At 43.4% G+C, this 17,706-nt stretch overlaps 2 protein-coding genes across 2 annotated transcripts; one reads left to right on the top strand and one right to left on the bottom strand.

Moving 5' to 3' along the window:
* The first annotated feature begins 7,415 nt into the window (after positions 1-7,415).
* LOC123406241 (auxin response factor 5-like) lies at positions 7,416-15,390 on the top strand. The gene is made up of 14 exons (XM_045099728.1): positions 7,416-7,890; positions 8,031-8,149; positions 9,366-9,464; positions 9,554-9,610; positions 9,708-9,863; positions 9,949-10,033; positions 10,133-10,223; positions 10,361-10,525; positions 10,635-10,757; positions 10,910-10,985; positions 11,081-11,210; positions 11,853-13,696; positions 14,239-14,429; positions 14,750-15,390. Exons 1-14 carry the CDS (start codon positions 7,836-7,838, stop codon positions 14,946-14,948), a joined length of 3,390 nt encoding a protein of 1,129 aa, XP_044955663.1. The 5' UTR covers positions 7,416-7,835; the 3' UTR covers positions 14,949-15,390.
* Positions 15,391-15,702: 312 nt separating this feature from the next.
* On the bottom strand, positions 15,703-17,457 carry LOC123406242 (AIG2-like protein D). The gene is made up of 5 exons (XM_045099729.1): positions 17,242-17,457; positions 17,094-17,166; positions 16,853-16,945; positions 16,503-16,586; positions 15,703-16,152 (listed from the first exon to the last, which is right to left on the bottom strand). The coding sequence occupies exons 1-5, from the start codon at positions 17,433-17,435 to the stop codon at positions 16,066-16,068; spliced, it is 531 nt and encodes a 176-aa protein (XP_044955664.1). The 5' UTR covers positions 17,436-17,457; the 3' UTR covers positions 15,703-16,065.
* Positions 17,458-17,706: the final 249 nt, after the last annotated feature.

Genomic DNA, 17,706 nt, shown 5'->3' with positions numbered 1-17,706 from the left:
CCAAAAAGGAGGAGCTTTGATGGCTACTTTAGAACTAACCTCCAACCATGCATACCATTTCCATGCACAATGTAGGCATATTCCCATGGCCCAGTATGGTTATGCTACGTTGCAAATTGAGATAGTAGTGCAGGAAATGGGTTATGGGTAGTACTAGTACTGGTACTTAATTAGCATTGGACGGCGACATTTCTGAAGTCATGTAGCAGCAGCAGTTAACCCATAATAATACATATTTCTTTTACAAACGGTGTCTTTGTTGTGCTTCTCGGGAAAGTAGTAGTTAAAAATACAGTATGGATCAAGACGGGTATGCTCTTTGTCAGAGTTGTCCAACCCGTCACTCCTTGGAAGGGAGGAGGCTGGATGGACACTTCGACCATCACGGACAACCCGGTTCTGCTCTAGGGCGAGGGCGAGTGTGTCCCTCTGCCGTCGCTTCTTTAGATGCAGTCGTGGGTCCCGGTAGGATCGTGATGATCCAACCTCGAAGGATTCGAGCGCCTGATGCACCGATGCAATGGACTCGCGTCGGACTGATCTTGTCGTCGGTTGGGCACATTTCTATCTGGAGCGGCGGATGGCAATGGGGACGGTCATTGCCTCCTCCAACCCGCACGGGACGACACCCCAGTCCACGGATCCAAATTGATCAGAGTCAGATCCGCTACTTGTCATGTCGGAGAAGGGCGAAGATCTCTGGACGGAAGCTTGGGTAGCGGAGTGGAGTTGTGTGGACTGAAATGGAGTGGGTAGAGTTTGGTTTGGGAACGGATGGAGACAAATATATGTAAAGTCGGTGGACCAGCATGGACCGGGTTCGACATAACGGACGCGCACGGGCGCCCTCAAGTATTTGAAGCCGGTTTGAGGCGTCCATCTAAATTGTTTTTTCTTAACCAGGTCGTCCGACCGAACATTTGTGAAGGATTTGAGACGTCCGGTTATAGATGCTCTTATCGCGTCTCATCGTTTTTATTTTTTGACCCGGAACAGCAGGGGCAAAGCCCCACTGCAACTTTTATAAAACACTAAATTAAACCAGTTCAGCATATAAACAGGGAGAAGCGGCGGTTGCTATGGACGTACGGACACACACAAGAGCTACAATGCCCTACCTAGCAAATCAGGTGGGTAGTACGAGCCAGCTGGATCATTAGCTGGATTGGACACATATACGTCAAGCTCGACCGATCGGCCCGTATTATCGTTGCGTGCGATTCCTTAATTTGGACAGCTTAACTAAATTGGATGGTTAGCCAACTGCAAGATCTCTCACGTCCAACCGTCAGCCTATAGCAGTGTTGCACCTCGTCTCCGTCTGTGCGTGGCTAATGACGCCCCTACACCGACTAGACAATTACGTGGGAGTACGTATTTAGGTGCGCTGTTTCCTGTTTGTGTGGATTTCTATATCATTTTCGCGGTTGAGAGTCCAAATACCTCTTGGATTATTATGATAATTATGTCCTGCGGTGTCTGCTCTACATGTTTTCTGTTCAGTTCTGTATAAACTACTTCTTCTGTTTCTATCTATTTATATTATATAATAGTGCCCCTGAATTTCATGTTTTAACTTTGGTTGACAATTTCTCCAAGAAAATCAGTTATCAAACTGACCAAATATAGTATACGAGTCGCATATAATAAAAATTATATACCATTATTTATGGCACATCACTCGTGTTTTGTTTGTCAAGCTGATAGTCAACGAAGGGAGTAAATAGTACAATATCCATAAAAGCACAATAGAGGTATCGAACTATCCATAATAGTAAGGTAAGTGTTGCTTTCGTTTCGTTTCATGTATTTCGGGAGTCAAATGTATTAAAATGTCAAACAATACACAAATGTTTCTTGTGAGCATCGTGTTATGATGTAATCTCAGCTGCCACAGATCACTTTGGAAAGTAAACTTAATATGGTCATACTCCCTTTGTCCGGATTTTTTTTTAGCTGCCCTTTGTCCGAAATTACTTGTCAGAGAAATGAATGTATCTAAACGTATTTTAATTTTAGATACATTTATTTTATCTATTTCTACGATAAGTAATTCTAGATTGAAGAAGTAGTAATTAAGCATGCCTGATCAATCAGCTCCCCTCTCGCAAAGAGGGAGAATTAAGAAATATACTATGTACTGATAGAGTGGTGGTATGTTTTTGGTGCACAATCGGTACAATTATTGTAGCTATAGGTCCGGTTGCATGGATAGTTTAGTCATAGTGACATCGATCATGATGTATATACAAATGTGGGTCGAAGACTTCGGTGTTCTTCCAACCTCCTTTCTTGGGTGATGCACGGGGAATGGATATCCCTCAAATTCCATGTGGAGGCGTTTTATATCCTAGCTACTCCTAGCTTAGAATAAGATAACTAACACTTAATCAATGTTACCTGTCAGTAGCTCTATTAATATTTGTCAGGAGCGCCTAGGGGATGACGTCCGAGGTGGCTTGTTTAGCAGGACTAGTAAAACCCAGATTTTTTTTACACCAAAAGGGTGAAATTCAACTGTGAACATTTGATAATTGTCACAAACTAGAGGTTGAACGGATTCAGATTCAACAACTATTTGGTCACAAGAGAAGGCATTGTTCTCTATACTTAGCACTAGTAAGGTGTCTGTGGTAATGAAGCACATTACACAAATATGTAACACATTTCATTTAAACATACATTGCATACACATGTTGGTCACATGTTAGCAAAGTGTACGCGGTTCAGGAAAACCATATGGTGGGAGGTGGAAGTCATCGAGCAATCCTCAATCAATGACCATGAAAACAAGTGATCATCTTTGTAAATCTTGGAAACATCGTATCTATTTTAAAGCTTTGTCAAAACCTCATGGGCGTTACCGAGGGGCACGATAGACTCAAACACCACATCCCTCAGAGCATGGTTAATAGTACAGCCAGCTGCTGGCTATATGATGTTGACACGTCATCTATAGCCAAGCTTATAGCCCACAAGTATAATAATAGATGTAAATAAGTGCTACTTTATTGATACAAGGCCCACCATCCTCTCTCACAAAGTGCCTAGGAGCACGTGTTACAGCCGGTTGTTAGTTTGTAGCCCGCTTCTCTTCTCTCTCATCTTCTCTCTCTTTCAACTCATCACAAATATATTATTTTAAGTCTTACAGCCCGCCTACATCATCCTATTATACTTGCTCTCAAAGCACTGAAAATAGCATTAGCAGTCTGAGCATAGCGATGGCGATTTCCTCTACCTCAAAAGAGTGACTCTGGGAATCCTTCATAGAGGAAAATCTACATCTACAATTCACTCTATATTTAACCCATGACCCAAAAATTATGAAGCATGTAGTGGTTAATTTATACCATAGAAAAGAAATGTGTCTCCATACGCTGAACCACTAGCTAACAATCTTGCCCTCCAGCCGGTAGAGCCAAAGCAAGAGAGACCTAGGATATTGCACAGTAATGGAATGGGGTGTGCGAATAGCGGAAATTCAATTCGGTTCCTGGAAGGAACACGCGGAAATAATATTTGAAATGTTAAAAATAGCCCAACAGAAATTTTATGTGTTCATAGTCACACCCAAATGCTACCTGTAAATATTTAGGCAAAAAGGTGAAGAATTTTGGCTTGTGCAAAAGAAAAAAATCAGCTTAAACATCAAATTTGTTTTTTTCGCCAATGAAACATTGATGCTCCGTTTCGCATGAAAATTATCAAGCATGCTCGCGACACTAACACGCACATTTAAAAAAAATCAGTTTTTTAAATCTTTTTACTATCTTTTTCGAACTTACAGTTCATGCGCAAGAAAATGCTTCCGTGAGCCAAAACGCTTCCAGGCATTTTAAATTTTGTTACAATTTAGGACTAATTTAGTTGCAGAAAATAACTAGAATTTTTTTTCACAAGATCAAAACCTAAATCAACTAGGGTTAACTAGTTGCGCCAACAAGACAAGATATGCAAAGCTAAATAAATTACATGAAGACAAGAAAATAATGCAATCTCTACCCGAGATAATTGCACAAGTAAGAGTATATAGATTGCAAAAAGATATACTCCGATTCCCCACTGTCTGTTTCTAAATATAAGTCTTTTTATAGACTTTAACATGAATTATATAGGATCGTGATGCTATCCGTATAAAGTTTACATCAAAATCTCTAAAATGTCTTATACTCCCTCCGTCACGATTTAGAAGACATGCTTGTAAATTTTCTGGAACCTAGATGATTATTGATTGGTTGTAAGATGGACTGAAAAATAACATTCATACTAGACATGCATATAGAAGTAGTATAACGGAATACTAATTAGCTGCTAGGAGTAAATGAAATGTGTCCTAAATCTTCTATATTGTAAAAATAAACGTAAATTTAAGCACACCTTCTAAACTGTGACGAAAGGAGTACTTTAAAACGGATCGAGTAATACTCCTAATAAGAAACAAAGGACACAAACAATGTTTATGGAAGTCCGTACATCTTATACTCTCCAAATTAAGCTCTTCACTCGATATCCTCACACGGCAAGGTCCCCACGCATGGTAATATGGGAGCCGTTTTCCGTCCCGCCGCTAGTCCATACCCATGCGTGTTTTTTTTAATGTTTTTTTATCAACACAGTCTATATGTCAAAGTACTCGGTGACGACCAAACTTTCTGCCCTACAGTGGTGTTTATACCAGCCACAGTCTCCGATCATCGATGCTTGTCTGCATAGCAGTGAAACTGCCGCAATGTTTCCTAGAGTTGACATATTCATACTGTAATGTAAAGTCCAGTTGCGCGCAATTTTGGAGAAATAACCAAGAACTAGCGGCTTTGTTGCTCTTTTTACTAAGACCATCTCCAAAAGACTCGCTGTTGCGCGGCGCGTTAACAAAAATTCTAGACGTTGAAATAGCGTTTTAGCACGCGTGTGTTATAGCTTTCTTAGACGCTGCAACATCTAACGCGCCGTAGTAATGCAATGGGTGTGATAAAAATAAATTGTGCGTTCAAACATACACAAAATAATAAATTAACAAAAATAGTTCATCGACAAATATTAAAATTTAAATTCAAACTAATAAGCAAATTCAAATTCATAAAACATGCTAATAAAATAAAATTACACCTAGAAAGAAGCGCGTCCTCCCACCAAGAATCATCCAATCGAGTCCCAGCTCGTCTCCGGGTTGCCTATGTGGGAAATCGCCAGTGTCTTGCGACGACGCTTGTCCTAGCGACGTGCAACTCGCTCCGCCCTCCTCTGCGCCCAAAACTCGTTCTCGACGGCAACATCCTTCGGAAAGCGCGCGCACCACTCCGCCATGGCGGCCTCGTCCCTCTCGGCGACCAGACGCGTGGGAGGCGCGACATCCTATGCCTGCTCGCATGTGAACACGTCGTGGAAGTTCATCTGCACCCTAAGCCGCCCGAGGTGCCACGCCGCCGTGTTGTACGCGCGGACAGCCTCGTGGACGGTCTTGAACGTGCCGAGCTCGAGGCGCATATCACCGCAGCGGATCACGTAAAATACGCCGGAGAGACATGTGCGGATGCCACGGAATTCTGAGCTTCTCCAGGGGCGCAGCAGTAGGGCGGGGCGCGGCAACAACGAGGCGCTGGAAGAGGCGAGGGAGAAGGCGCGACAGCGACTGAGCGTGGGAAGAAAGCAAGAGGAGAAAGCGCGGGAGGGAATGGGTTGTTGATGAGCACGGACGCGATGCAGAATTATGGCGTGCGCTTGTCGATGCACGCCAAAAAATGGCGCGCAGGCCCGCGCTCCACACGGCCATTCGCCCATCAAAACAACGGTTTTTACCCCGTGCATGATTTTCGACGCCTTTGTTGAAGATGCTTTAAAGCCCTCGCTGATTTGTAGGATTCTCAAAACACAGAAATAGAAAAAAATATAGAATTTGATTGATACGTACATTTGAATCCTGGAAATTTTACATAAAGTGTTTGATGCCACTGGATTCCAATGAAATTCAAAAGAGAAGGTATGCTAGATTTTCATTGAAACGTGGTACACTATACACTGGATTCCATAGGGGAAAAAACCCTATAGGATTGAAACCTGGGAATCAAACGACAAACTTTCTATGGATTGTAGCCCTTTAAAAATTCTATAAAATCCCTTTGAATCAAAAGAGCCCTTAAAGTCTCTCAAAATGCTGGTCGTGCAGATATTCTGTTTTGTATGGCTTATTTGGTTCGCTTGATTTGTAAAGGGAATCGTTTCCCACCCGCGACGCGCCGGTAGCCCCTCGCGTGCGGGCCCTTGCAACATTTTTCCCACCCGCGCGCTTCTCTGATCAATGGATGTAACATTTTTCGTCTAAATATGTTGCAAGCAGCGTTATTTTTGCTGCAAGCGTTTTTTTTTACTATTTTTTGTCCCAGTAAAAAGGTTGCATATACGTTTGGTTGCAACTCCAGTTCGTCGGATTTTTCGTTACAATCGATGTTTTTTACTTTCTGCTACAACCGTGTTAATTTTTGCTACAACCGGCATCATGTTTTGCTGCAACCGTTCACTAAAAAAGTTGCATACACGTTACATAAATATTTGTTACAACCGACGTTTGACTTTTGCTATCACGTACCATCAGTTTTTTTTTTTTTGCTACGATCACGTAGATATTTTTTTTTGCTACAAATTTTATTTTTTGTTGCAACCGTTAAAAAAATTGCTGCATTGCATCGCAATTTTGCTGCATAGGGGAAAAAATGTTACATGCGGATCCAACGGTGCGGACGACGCGAGGTTGATGGATCCTGCGGCTCGCGCGCGACCGGCTGAAAGTTTGGGCCGGCGCGCCGGCGAAGATTAGTCCCCGTTTGTAAAACACGGGAATAGAGGAGACAAAGAATGCAATGTTATATCATTTTCAATACAAGTACATGATTAATATTGGCCGTTTGACTGTACACAGGAAAATGTACTTACTCCGTTCCAATATACTCCCTCTGTTTCTAAATATAAATCTTTTAAGATATTTTACTAAGTGACTATATACGAAGCAAAATGAGTTAATCTATACTATAAAGTATGTCTATATACCTCCGTATGTAGTGTCCTAATAAAACCTTTAAAAAGACTTATATTTAGGAACGGAGGGAGTACATATGTATGTAGTCAACAATAAAATCTATAAAAAACCTATATTTAGAAACGAAGAAAATAGGTTCGAGTGCATGATTTTTTTGTAAAAACCCTTCAGCAATCCGTCGAATAAAAAAAAGGCCCACAGATGGGAGTTGGTATTATTGCCCCTTTTCTGAAAAGAAGGGATAATTCCTGAAACACTAGGAAAAGCACGAAATGGCTCCCGAAAAGCCGCAAGCGGAGCTCCCTCCCTCCACTGCGATTCCCATTCCCCCCTCGAGCCTCACTTCATCAGAGTAAAACGGAGTATAAAAAACAAAGAGGAGAGAGAGAGAGACAGAAGAAGCGTCTCGGTTTTAACTCCCGACAGGCAGCAGCACACACGACGCACCAACCAGCGACAGCAAAGCCCAGAGACCTCAGCTGCAGCAGCTCACAACTCTCACCCCTCCCTCTCTCTCTCTCTCTAGCTCCTTCTCTCTCTACTAGTAGGACTAGACGGGGTCCTTGGCCTCCGTGTTGCTGCTGCTTCTAGTCTAGCTTGTCGGGACGGGGGCGCCGCCGCCGCTCGCTGGGGCACGGCAGCTTTGTGGAAGAGCCCGGCCGGCCATCCAGCCAGCCGGCGACCGGGACCCAGACGGCGGAAAGGAGCGAAAAAAGAAGAGCTCGGCGCCGCGCGCGCTCCTCCGTGACCCATGCGCGCGAGCCGCCGAAGCTAGCAAGCTCCCGCGTGGAAGGCGGCCATGGCGCAGTCGCCGGCGAGCTCCGCCGTCGTCGGTGCTTCCGCTCCGAGCGAAGGTACTCGTCACTTCCTTCTTGCTTTTCGCGCATTTCTCCGGCCCCTCCCCGCGCTCCGGCGAGGCGGAGGTGGCACGGCTTGTAGAAAAGGAAGGGGTCGTCTCTCCTTTTCTCGGTCGCTGACGCGGCGGCGGGCGCAGGGGAGCGGAAGGCGCCGGCGATCAACGGGGAGCTGTGGCACGCCTGCGCGGGCCCGCTGGTGTCGCTGCCGCCGGTGGGCAGCCTCGTCGTCTACTTCCCCCAAGGCCACAGCGAGCAGGTGAGCCAGACTTTCTTGCCGGACGCCGCATGTTGGAGCCATTTCCACAGCGCTCTACAGTCTACACTCCCCATGGTTCTCTTCTTGAATGATAACATCGTGTGTGCTTGCAACTAAATCGATTCCCTGCTCTATAAATCTTTTCAGAGCAAGCATTTGATTTTTTTTTTATAAAAAAATGTTTTTTTTTATTTAATCTGCCATGGGATGGGAGAATCCTTTGAAGTTCAAGAGGGTTCATAACATGGTATACTGATTCTCCCACACAGAAAAAGAAGATGCTATCATGGATATATTGCATTTTGGGCTATACTTGCTTGCTACTACTAATTGCTATCTCAAGCCAGTAGTAGTATTCTTGGGTTATTGGAGGAGTGGTTGGGAGCTTTGGGCCTACTTGCTTCATTTCTTTTTGTTGGCTTTTGGTGTCTTGCATAGGATAGGAGTACTGTTTTCTTGTTAACAGGTTTGGTACATGCAACATGCATCCATGTAGTATTTCTTTGCATTTATGGTACTGATTTCTGTTGCACCTTCCACTGATTCTGCACTGAAAAAACAGCCTGCTTTCAGGAAGATTTTCAGCTGGTATGCTTACGGTCTTCTTGATAGATTCCGCAAAGATCACTCCCTAATTCTGCTGCCGTGCTCCCCTTTTAAAAAGTTGAGCAAAAAAAATTTGTTTTTTAATGTTTGTGGAACATTGGCTGTGTTGCCCATGATGATATGTGGGGGGAACACTTTAGCAGTGTACCTATGCATGCAGAGTTCATCTAAAAGGAGTTCACTCATGAGGCTGCACTTTCTGCACTTCAAAAATACTTTTTCATTTCATTTTTTAGGGAAGCTGCAGAAAGTTGGTATATACAAAGGGCAGCATGTTTGAATGCTTGTACTTCCTCAATCATTCCATGCGATAATTCTTTTTTTTTTCAATCGAAAGTTTTAGCAATGTAAATGATGGGTACTAGGAAGGATGCCAATGCACTACGTGTACAGAAAGCAGCTGGATTTGTTTTTGGAAAACCCTTGTCCACAATACCTGCTACTTGGTTTAGCCGCCTCATTTTTTTTCCTATCCATTGCTTCACAGTTTGAAAATGTTGTTCTTATCCTTTTACATGGATGAACTTTATTCAATAGTAAAATGGTCGCTACCCTTCATATTCGAAATATAAAAGGGAACTTACTTGGACTTGGCATGTGTCTGGTTCAGGTTGCAGCTTCTATGCAAAAGGATGTCGAAGCGCACGTGCCGAGCTACCCCAACCTTCCCTCGAAGCTGATATGTCTTCTGCACAGCGTCACTTTGCAAGTAATCTAACAGCCTGGTTGCCCATACTGTTCGACATGGTGCGCCCGCGATCGCGAATTCTGAGAAGATGTTGTTTCTTGATTTTTCAGGCAGATCCGGACACTGATGAGGTGTATGCGCAGATGACTCTTCAGCCAGTGAATACAGTAAGCATCTGAATTCTGCAGGTTTTCCCCAAAAATTGCTCTGCATGTTTCCAATGCCTTAATCCCTGTGTTGCCCCTGATCATGTGTTTTTATCAGTATGCAAAAGAGGCGTTGCAGCTGTCAGAGCTTGCACTAAGACAAGCGAGGCCACAGATGGAGTTCTTCTGCAAGACGCTCACCGCGAGCGATACAAGCACACACGGAGGCTTCTCTGTGCCTCGCCGTGCCGCGGAGAAGATATTCCCTTCCCTGGTAAGCACGCTTCAGATTTCCAGGCTTTTCCGTGACAAAAACTACGGTATCATGGTCACATCTTCATTTCGTTACTCTGTTGTAGGATTTCTCGTTGCAGCCTCCGTGCCAAGAGTTGCAGGCCAGAGATATACATGACAATGTGTGGACATTCCGCCATATATTTCGGGGTACATGAAATGTAGCACAATTGAGTACAGCTTCTTTCTGCTGCAATAATCGGGTACGGTTGGGGTTTGACTAATATCATTGTGCTTTGTAATAATCAGGTCAGCCCAAAAGACATTTACTTACTACTGGTTGGAGCCTCTTTGTGAGCGGCAAGAAGCTATTTGCTGGTGATTCTGTCATATTTGTTAGGTAAATGACCATGCTTCCTTCCATCTTCTGAAAGCCTATATCGATTCATCCTAGAATATTTAGCAACAGATAGTTTGAAATAAAGAACCAAACTGGAAAAGTAAATGCCACATTGTGTTTTATGTGCTACCTTCCAGAGATGAAAAACAGCAACTTCTACTGGGAATCAGACGCGCTAACCGACAACCCACAAACATATCGTCTTCGGTCCTTTCAAGCGACAGTATGCATATAGGGGTCCTTGCTGCAGCTGCACATGCTTCTGCCAACACCAGCCCATTTACCATATTTTATAATCCTAGGTGAGCTTCTAAATCTGTGGTTTAGTTTCAATGATCATGCTAATTACCTAGTAGCTTCCGTATAAATCCAGTAACCATCATAACTATGTTTTGAACTATGGACTTTCAGGGCCAGTCCTACTGAATTTGTTATCCCATTTGCCAAATACCAGAAGGCAATGTATAGTAATCAGATCTCTTTGGGGATGCGTTTCCGCATGATGTGCGAGACCGAGGAATTAGGAACAAGACGGTATGTCAAATTACCCATGCGGACTCTTCTCTCTAAAGCTCAAAGTTTCCTGACAAGTCATGCATTTTGTTACATTTTCAAATATAAGTGACGATATTCATGGCTAAGTTACTGGTAGTAAATTAGCTAACTAAACCATCTACACTTTTCAGGTACATGGGTACGATAACTGGAATAAGTGATCTAGATCCAGTGAGATGGAAAAATTCCCAGTGGCGTAGCTTACAGGTTGGATTTATGAACACCATCCAAGTTTTAGCTGTTGCCACTGTGTTCTTTATCCATTTTTCTTTCTCATTCACTGATTTGATTTTATCTGATAGGTTGGGTGGGACGAGTCGGCTGCAGGAGAAAGGAGGAACAGAGTATCAATCTGGGAGATCGAACCGCTTGCTGCTCCCTTTTTCATATGTCCACAGCCATTTTTCGGTGTGAAGCGCCCTAGGCAATTAGGTATGTCTGGTGTTACTATGACAAAGACAGTGAATTTCTTACAGTAAAAAAAGACAGTGAATTTCTTCAAAACACTATGTTAACTTCATGTTGGGGGCCTTGCAAAGGTTCATATAGACTATGGTGAATTGGTGGTTCGCTACTTTTGGTACTTTTTATCTTCTTTTGTGGAGCACAATATACTTATTTTCTTGGTATTCCAGCAAGTACATCAAAAGAAGCATGTGAATATAGAGCCATACAGATAACTTTGCCTGCATATTTTAACATGTCATTAGACACAAAGATCAAAACTGCATCAAGGGATAATCTACTACTAACAAAATACTACCTCCGTATCAAAAATAAGACGGTTGTTTAGCCTACAAAACCGTCTTATTTTTGATACGGAGGTAGTATTTTGTTTAGCCTACAAAAACTTCTTATTTTTTATACGGAGATAGTATTTTGTTTAGCCTACAAAAACTTCTTATTTTTTATACAGAGGTAGTATTTTGTTAGTAGTAGATTGAACTGAAATGTGTCTGTAAATGGATGCTTGCTACAGTTCTTAATAAACTGGAGAATGCAAACTTATACCATATTACCATACCATTTCCGATGATTTGCATGCTTCATGCTCTTTTAAATTTGAATTAACAGATGATGAGTCATTAGAGATGGAAAATCTTTTCAAGAGAGCAATGCCTTGGCTTGGTGAGGAGGTATGCATAAAGGACCCTCAAACCCAGAGCGCTACAATGCCCGGCCTGAGTTTGGTTCAGTGGATGAACATGAACCGGCAGCAGAGCTCCTCATTAGCTAGCACATCAATGCAGTCCGAGTATCTCCGATCTGCGAGTAACCCTGCGATGCAAAATATTGGTGCTGCCGATCTTGCAAGGCAGTTATATATGCAGAACCATATACTACAACAGAATAGCATGCAGTTTAATCCTCCCAAGCTCCATCAGCAAATGAAACCTATTAATGATTTGTCAAATGCAGCACTTCCATTGAATCAACTAGGTGCCATCAGAAATCACCAAGATCAGAAGCAAGATCAGCAGAGGCAACAGCAGTCCAGTATCCAAGCAATTCCCCTAAGCCAGGCCCAGGCTCAAACTAATATTGTCCAGGCACAAGTAATTCTCCAGAATCAGATGCAGCAACAAAAACAACCACCACCATCTCCAACTCAAAACCAGCATGGGGCCAGTGGCCAACACCTGCTTCAGTCTCATCAACTGCAGGACCAGAATTTGCAAATGCAGCAGCAACAGCTTTTACTTCACCAACAGTTACAGCAGCAGCAGCAGCAGCAGCTAAATAAGTTGCCTGGGCAGCTAGCTAATCTGGCAAGTCAGCAAACACAACTGTCTGATCAGGAACTCCACTTGCAGCTGTTACAGAAACTACAGCAGCAGTCACTGATGTCACAATCCGCAGTTACACTCTCACGATTACCAATAATCCAAGAGCAGCAAAATTTTCTTGTAGAAATGCAACAGCAGTTGTCGAATTCACATTCACTTGCCCAACAACAAGTGATGCCCCAACAAGACTGCAGAACTTCTTCACTGCAGACAACACAACTGCCACCGCCCATTCAGCAAGAGCAGCAACAGCAGAAGCCTTCACAGAAACAAGTTGCACCTACATATGTGTCAGAAGCTGCCTTTCCACAGATCTCTTCCACCAGTGTGATCCCAAAAACTGGTAACACTATGATAGTTCCCGGTGCTGCACAATCTGCACTTACAGAAGAAATACCTTCTTGCTCAACATCCCCTTCTACAGCTAATGGCAGCCATCTTGCACAGCCAACCATTGGCAGGAATGAGCATTGCAAAATCAGCACAGAGAAGGTGCCACACTCTACTGCTCAGATGTCAATTCTGACCCCCATTGAAGCTGTATCAGTAACTCCAGTAACGACCAAGGAATTGCCAAAGTTAAATAATAGTGTTAAGTCAAGTGCGATCTCCTCAAAATTACCAAATGTTGTGTCCGGCCTTCAAAATTTTATGAACAATGCACTGCCAACAGACAACCTGGAAACAGCTTCGTCAGCAACTTCATTATGGCCTTCACAATCAGATGGACTTCTGCACCAAGGTTTCGCCACTTCTAATTTCAACCAGCACCAGATGTTCAAAGATGAACTTCCTGATGTAGAAATTCAAGGTGTGGACCCAAGTAACAGTGCCCTCTTTGGGATGAACAGTGATGGCCCATTAGGGTTTCCTATGGAAACAGAAGGCTTGTTGGAAAATGCACTTGATTCTGTGAAGTATCAGAATCATTTCTCAACTGATGATGAGAACAACTACCGGATGCAAAAGGATGCCCGTCAAGAGATATCAACCTCCATGGTTTCACAGTCATTTGGTCAATCAGATATGGCTTTTAATTCCATCGATTCTGCAATTAATGATGGCGCCTTAATGAACAGAAATTCTTGGCCTCCTGCCGCTCCACCACAGAGGATGCGTACATTCACCAAGGTTTTTCTCTTTCTATTATGTGCTTATCGTATTGATAGTATGATTTTCAAGGCAGTACATGTTGTGTGGTGCACATATTACGAAATAGTAAAATGAAGCCCCACACTGAGGTAATTTAAGAACATGATTATCTGAAAACTAAGTTATGATCCAGAAGCTAGTATCAAGTAATGTCACTGTAATTGCCTGTAAAAGGGTAAAAAACAAAAGGAATGCACCAAGAACAATTATAGTCTAGCAAAGGTACAGTTTAGCCAAGATAAATCTTACATTCTGTCATGTAATAAAGTTTGAAATGGTGGTTGATGGTTCAGATAAGAACTGATTGCGTGAGATATATGTTGTAAGACAATAATTCTATGTATGGTGGATGAGATGGTCACACATAGGCACATAGAGCTCTAAAAGCTTGTTAAAGGGTCAGTTGGAAATCGGGGCCCTCCTATGGCCATGCTCATTATGGAGCCATAATCTCTTTAGAGTATGCTTTCTTTGTTGTATGCTTCCCCCTTTTGTACTTAGCTTTAAACTGTGTCTTTTAGGTGTACAAGCGTGGAGCTGTTGGCCGGTCCATTGACATTGGTAGGTTCTCTGGATATGGAGAACTGAATCAAGCTTTGGCCCGCATGTTTGGTATAGAGGGGCAACTTGAAGACCGACAGAGAATAGGTTGGAAGCTAGTCTACACAGATCATGAGGACGACGTCCTACTTCTTGGTGATGACCCATGGGAGTAAGTCCATCTGTCTTTCTGCATGTGTTTATGTGAATTTCTGAACTCCCGGTCTCGAATTCTCCCGCACCAAATAAAGGTTGTCAAAAGTACACATGTAGAGATGTTTAGGAATGTGAAACAGGATCATCCAGGATGCTGACATGACTGAAACATAAATGCGTGAAGAAAAAAACTAGAAAAGAATGTGTTTGGTGCCACTGTCCTCTTTTCATACATCTATAAGTTTGTGTTGGTGCATATAGGATGTGCAGATGAATGTTCATGATGGGAGATTCTACTGATTGCTTCCCTAATTTTTTTTCATGTGGATGATGCAGGGAGTTTGTGAATTGCGTTAAGTGCATTAGGATCCTATCCCCTCAAGAAGTGCAAAAGATGAGCCTGGATGGTGATTTGGGGAGCAATGTCCTGCCCAACCAGGCTTGCAGCAGCTCAGATGGAGGGAATACTTGGAAGCCTCGTTACGACCAGAACTCCGGGAACCCTTCCATCGGCCCCTATGACCAATTCGAATGACCTGACTTAGAGGTGCATTCACATAGCTGTCATTTTAACATGTTGGTTAGTTGTTGTACTCACTATTTGTCTTCGCCATTACGGATTCATGTGTATTACAGCCATCATCAAAGCTGCAAAAGAAATGCAGTGAAGCATGTAGTGTAGATGCGTCAGCTTATAGCTGTGAGGGAAAATGCTCCTCAGATTAGCTTTTCTTTTGGATATATATGTAGTTTTATCAGTTGAAACGAGTAGTAGGAATGAGAACTGAAAGCTTGCCCAGAGTTGTTAGAGACCTGAGACAGAGGGTTAGGCAAATCTGAAGATAGTATGTTCTTGGGAAGAACATTTGTACTGGACTATTGTTGGGTTGTGTGTAGCCCTTGTTAAGGTCAATATTCTCAAACAGAAACTGCTAGGTTTACTAAAAAATGAAACTGCGATAACAAGTTTCTATGTAGTTCTACTGTTTGGTCTTATCAAACACCCATGTGAAATTTGGTTCCAAATCCGACAAATGGACCTGTTGACCTTTCATGACATACTGAAAAAGTGATGAGTTTTGTTGATCATTGCCAGGGCTACCTCTTACACATGTTTTTTCGAAAGTAAGACTTCCTCTACCTCTTAGTTTGGCTGAATTTTATGACAGAACTTATTAACTTTCCATTGATCAAGGGGGATTAAAGTGTAACTGATAGGTACGTACAGTGGGGAATTTTTTAACATGATAATACATGGCATAAACAGGCAAAAGAAGGGCTAGTACAACTTAGCAAAACAAATTCAAGTTAATTTGTTTCACATGCAAGTGTCTCAAGCAGCATTGACTGATCCAAAAAGCACAGAGAAAGCGTACACTTGAACACTTCAAGTCTATGGTCACAAAATATGAAAACTATTTTTTTGTTAGGTTGCTAGCAATCAGGTGAATATCTTATTTAGAATTCACATTAGAGTTGGTTGAACAAAGCACATACTCCCTCCGTCTCAAAATAAGTAACTCAAAAATGACTTAATTTTGTACTAACTATAGTACAAAGTTTAGTCATTTTTGAGTCACTTATTTTGGGACGTAGGAAGTACAATACATTGGCGAATTAATCCTTTTGGAAGAATGATTGGCAAGCTTCAATCATGTGTCAGATTCAAGCTGTTCCAGTTCCTCCTTGAAATCTTGTGTCATTGTGAGATAGTCCTTCAAATGCACTTTCTTCCATTCCTGCAGATTGCACATAGAATACAGGTCAGTGCTTGAATGGATACTACAGAAATATTGAGAACTCCATGAAATCAAGCATGCGCTTTTCTTAGAGCTAGCAAAACTAGTGATGTTATTCTTCGTGCCGATACTCTGATCAGCAGAAGTGTTGGGTCAGCTAAGCAAATGGAGACTGCTTAACAAATAGTAGCATTATAGATGTAATTTAATAAACATATGCTGCAACAGCTTTGCTTCTCATAGAATCACCAGATTGGTGCATGCGCTGAGTTCCATAGTGGCGATGTTTGCCTGCCCCTCATTCAATATACAAAACAATGCTTAAGATTAGCATGAAGGGAAATACTCACATCAAAATCCCATTCACCATAGAGGTCAGGATCATCCACATTCCCCCATATGTATGCATAGGCGATCATTGTATCCGCCGAATCCTGCAAACATAGTGCTCAATCCTGTTTCCGTGGAACAGCCTAGTGAAGAATTGCACTCTAGGATGCCAAACGAAAAGTGGTCTTTCATGATAGAACAAAACCACTTGATAGCAATACTATCTGCGTGCCTCCAAACAGAGGGCTCAATCATGAAGAAGGGTGTCAGGATAACTGATCTCAACTGGACATTCCACTGAATTTTGCGGTTCGGCTTCGGCATGAATCCGGCTGCCATAGCAGAGACCTGGGTCGGCGAATGGACTTACGGTCAGTGAGATGCCAACAGCTTCCCTCGCATACTCCTCATCCTCAAATATGTCCAGCACGTCCAGCTCCCCATCGGTTATCCCCTTCCAAACCTGCAGCACAGAGGTAGGAACAGATTTTCACTCGTTCTGCACTTCAGCCGTTCATTACTGACAGTACTCGGCATTGCTCACATCTGAACTTGCACTGGACAAAGTACTAAGAAAATGAACACCAAGCATGCGGGATGTGTGCACGCACCTTTCCGTGGACTTTGCTGCCGTCGACGGGCAGGATCGCCGGGTAGACGCGGCCCCTGATGCTGAACCTCTGGCTGCGACAAAAACAACGTGAGAAGAGCGATAGGGGGGCGCAGAGGGAGGAGCGGGGAACGCGCGGGCGCACGTACTGGTTGGGGAGGAGCGCGGGGGAGGACGGCGGGACGCGGCCGAGGAGGACGCGCACGACCTCCTCCGCCATCAGGGTGCCGTAGACGAACACGCTGTGGGCGGCCGCGGCGGCGGGAGCCGGCGGAGGAGGCGACGCCATGCGGGGAGAGAGTAACCGCCGGTGGCAGGGACAGAGGCCGGACGGAACACGCATTTGCGTATCTGGTTTACTGTATCAATACCAGCATGCGTATGACTGGTGGGCCCAAGTGACCTGACCGAGCAAACAGCTGGGGCGTGTTCACTACTGATGGGGCTGACTTTTTATTTTTCTTAAAAGGGCGATGCTCTGCCCTGCGCGCCGGCCGGCCGCGTGCGGGCCGCCCGATCCGCCGGCTGTACGTGGGGCGCGATCTTTATGAAGCAATTTTTTCTTAATGCAACAAATTTCGTTCGTGATGCAGCAATTTTTGTTAATGGTTGTA

The sequence above is a fragment of the Hordeum vulgare genome, chromosome 6H, assembly GCF_904849725.1.
Source record: "Hordeum vulgare subsp. vulgare chromosome 6H, MorexV3_pseudomolecules_assembly, whole genome shotgun sequence".
Lineage (NCBI taxonomy): Eukaryota > Viridiplantae > Streptophyta > Magnoliopsida > Poales > Poaceae > Hordeum > Hordeum vulgare.
Note: the sequence above shows the minus strand (reverse complement) of the source record. Positions and strands in the feature narration are given on the sequence as shown.

Bases quoted from the DNA above. Each gene is read 5' to 3' on its own strand.
- LOC123406241 (XM_045099728.1), top strand. From the start codon at position 7,836: ATGGCGCAGTCGCCGGCGAGCTCCGCCGTCGTCGGTGCTTCCGCTCCG. The intron at 7,891-8,030 runs GTACTCGTCACT...CGGCGGGCGCAG, and splicing joins TGCTTCCGCTCCGAGCGAAG to GGGAGCGGAAGGCGCCGGCG. The intron at 14,430-14,749 runs GTAAGTCCATCT...TGGATGATGCAG, and splicing joins CTTGGTGATGACCCATGGGA to GGAGTTTGTGAATTGCGTTA.
- LOC123406242 (XM_045099729.1), bottom strand. From the start codon at position 17,435: ATGCGTGTTCCGTCCGGCCTCTGTCCCTGCCACCGGCGGTTACTCTCT. The intron at 17,167-17,241 runs GTACGTGCGCCC...TTTTTGTCGCAG, and splicing joins CCCGCGCTCCTCCCCAACCA to CCAGAGGTTCAGCATCAGGG. The intron at 16,587-16,852 runs GTAAGTCCATTC...CTATGTTTGCAG, and splicing joins CTGTTGGCATCTCACTGACC to GATTCGGCGGATACAATGAT.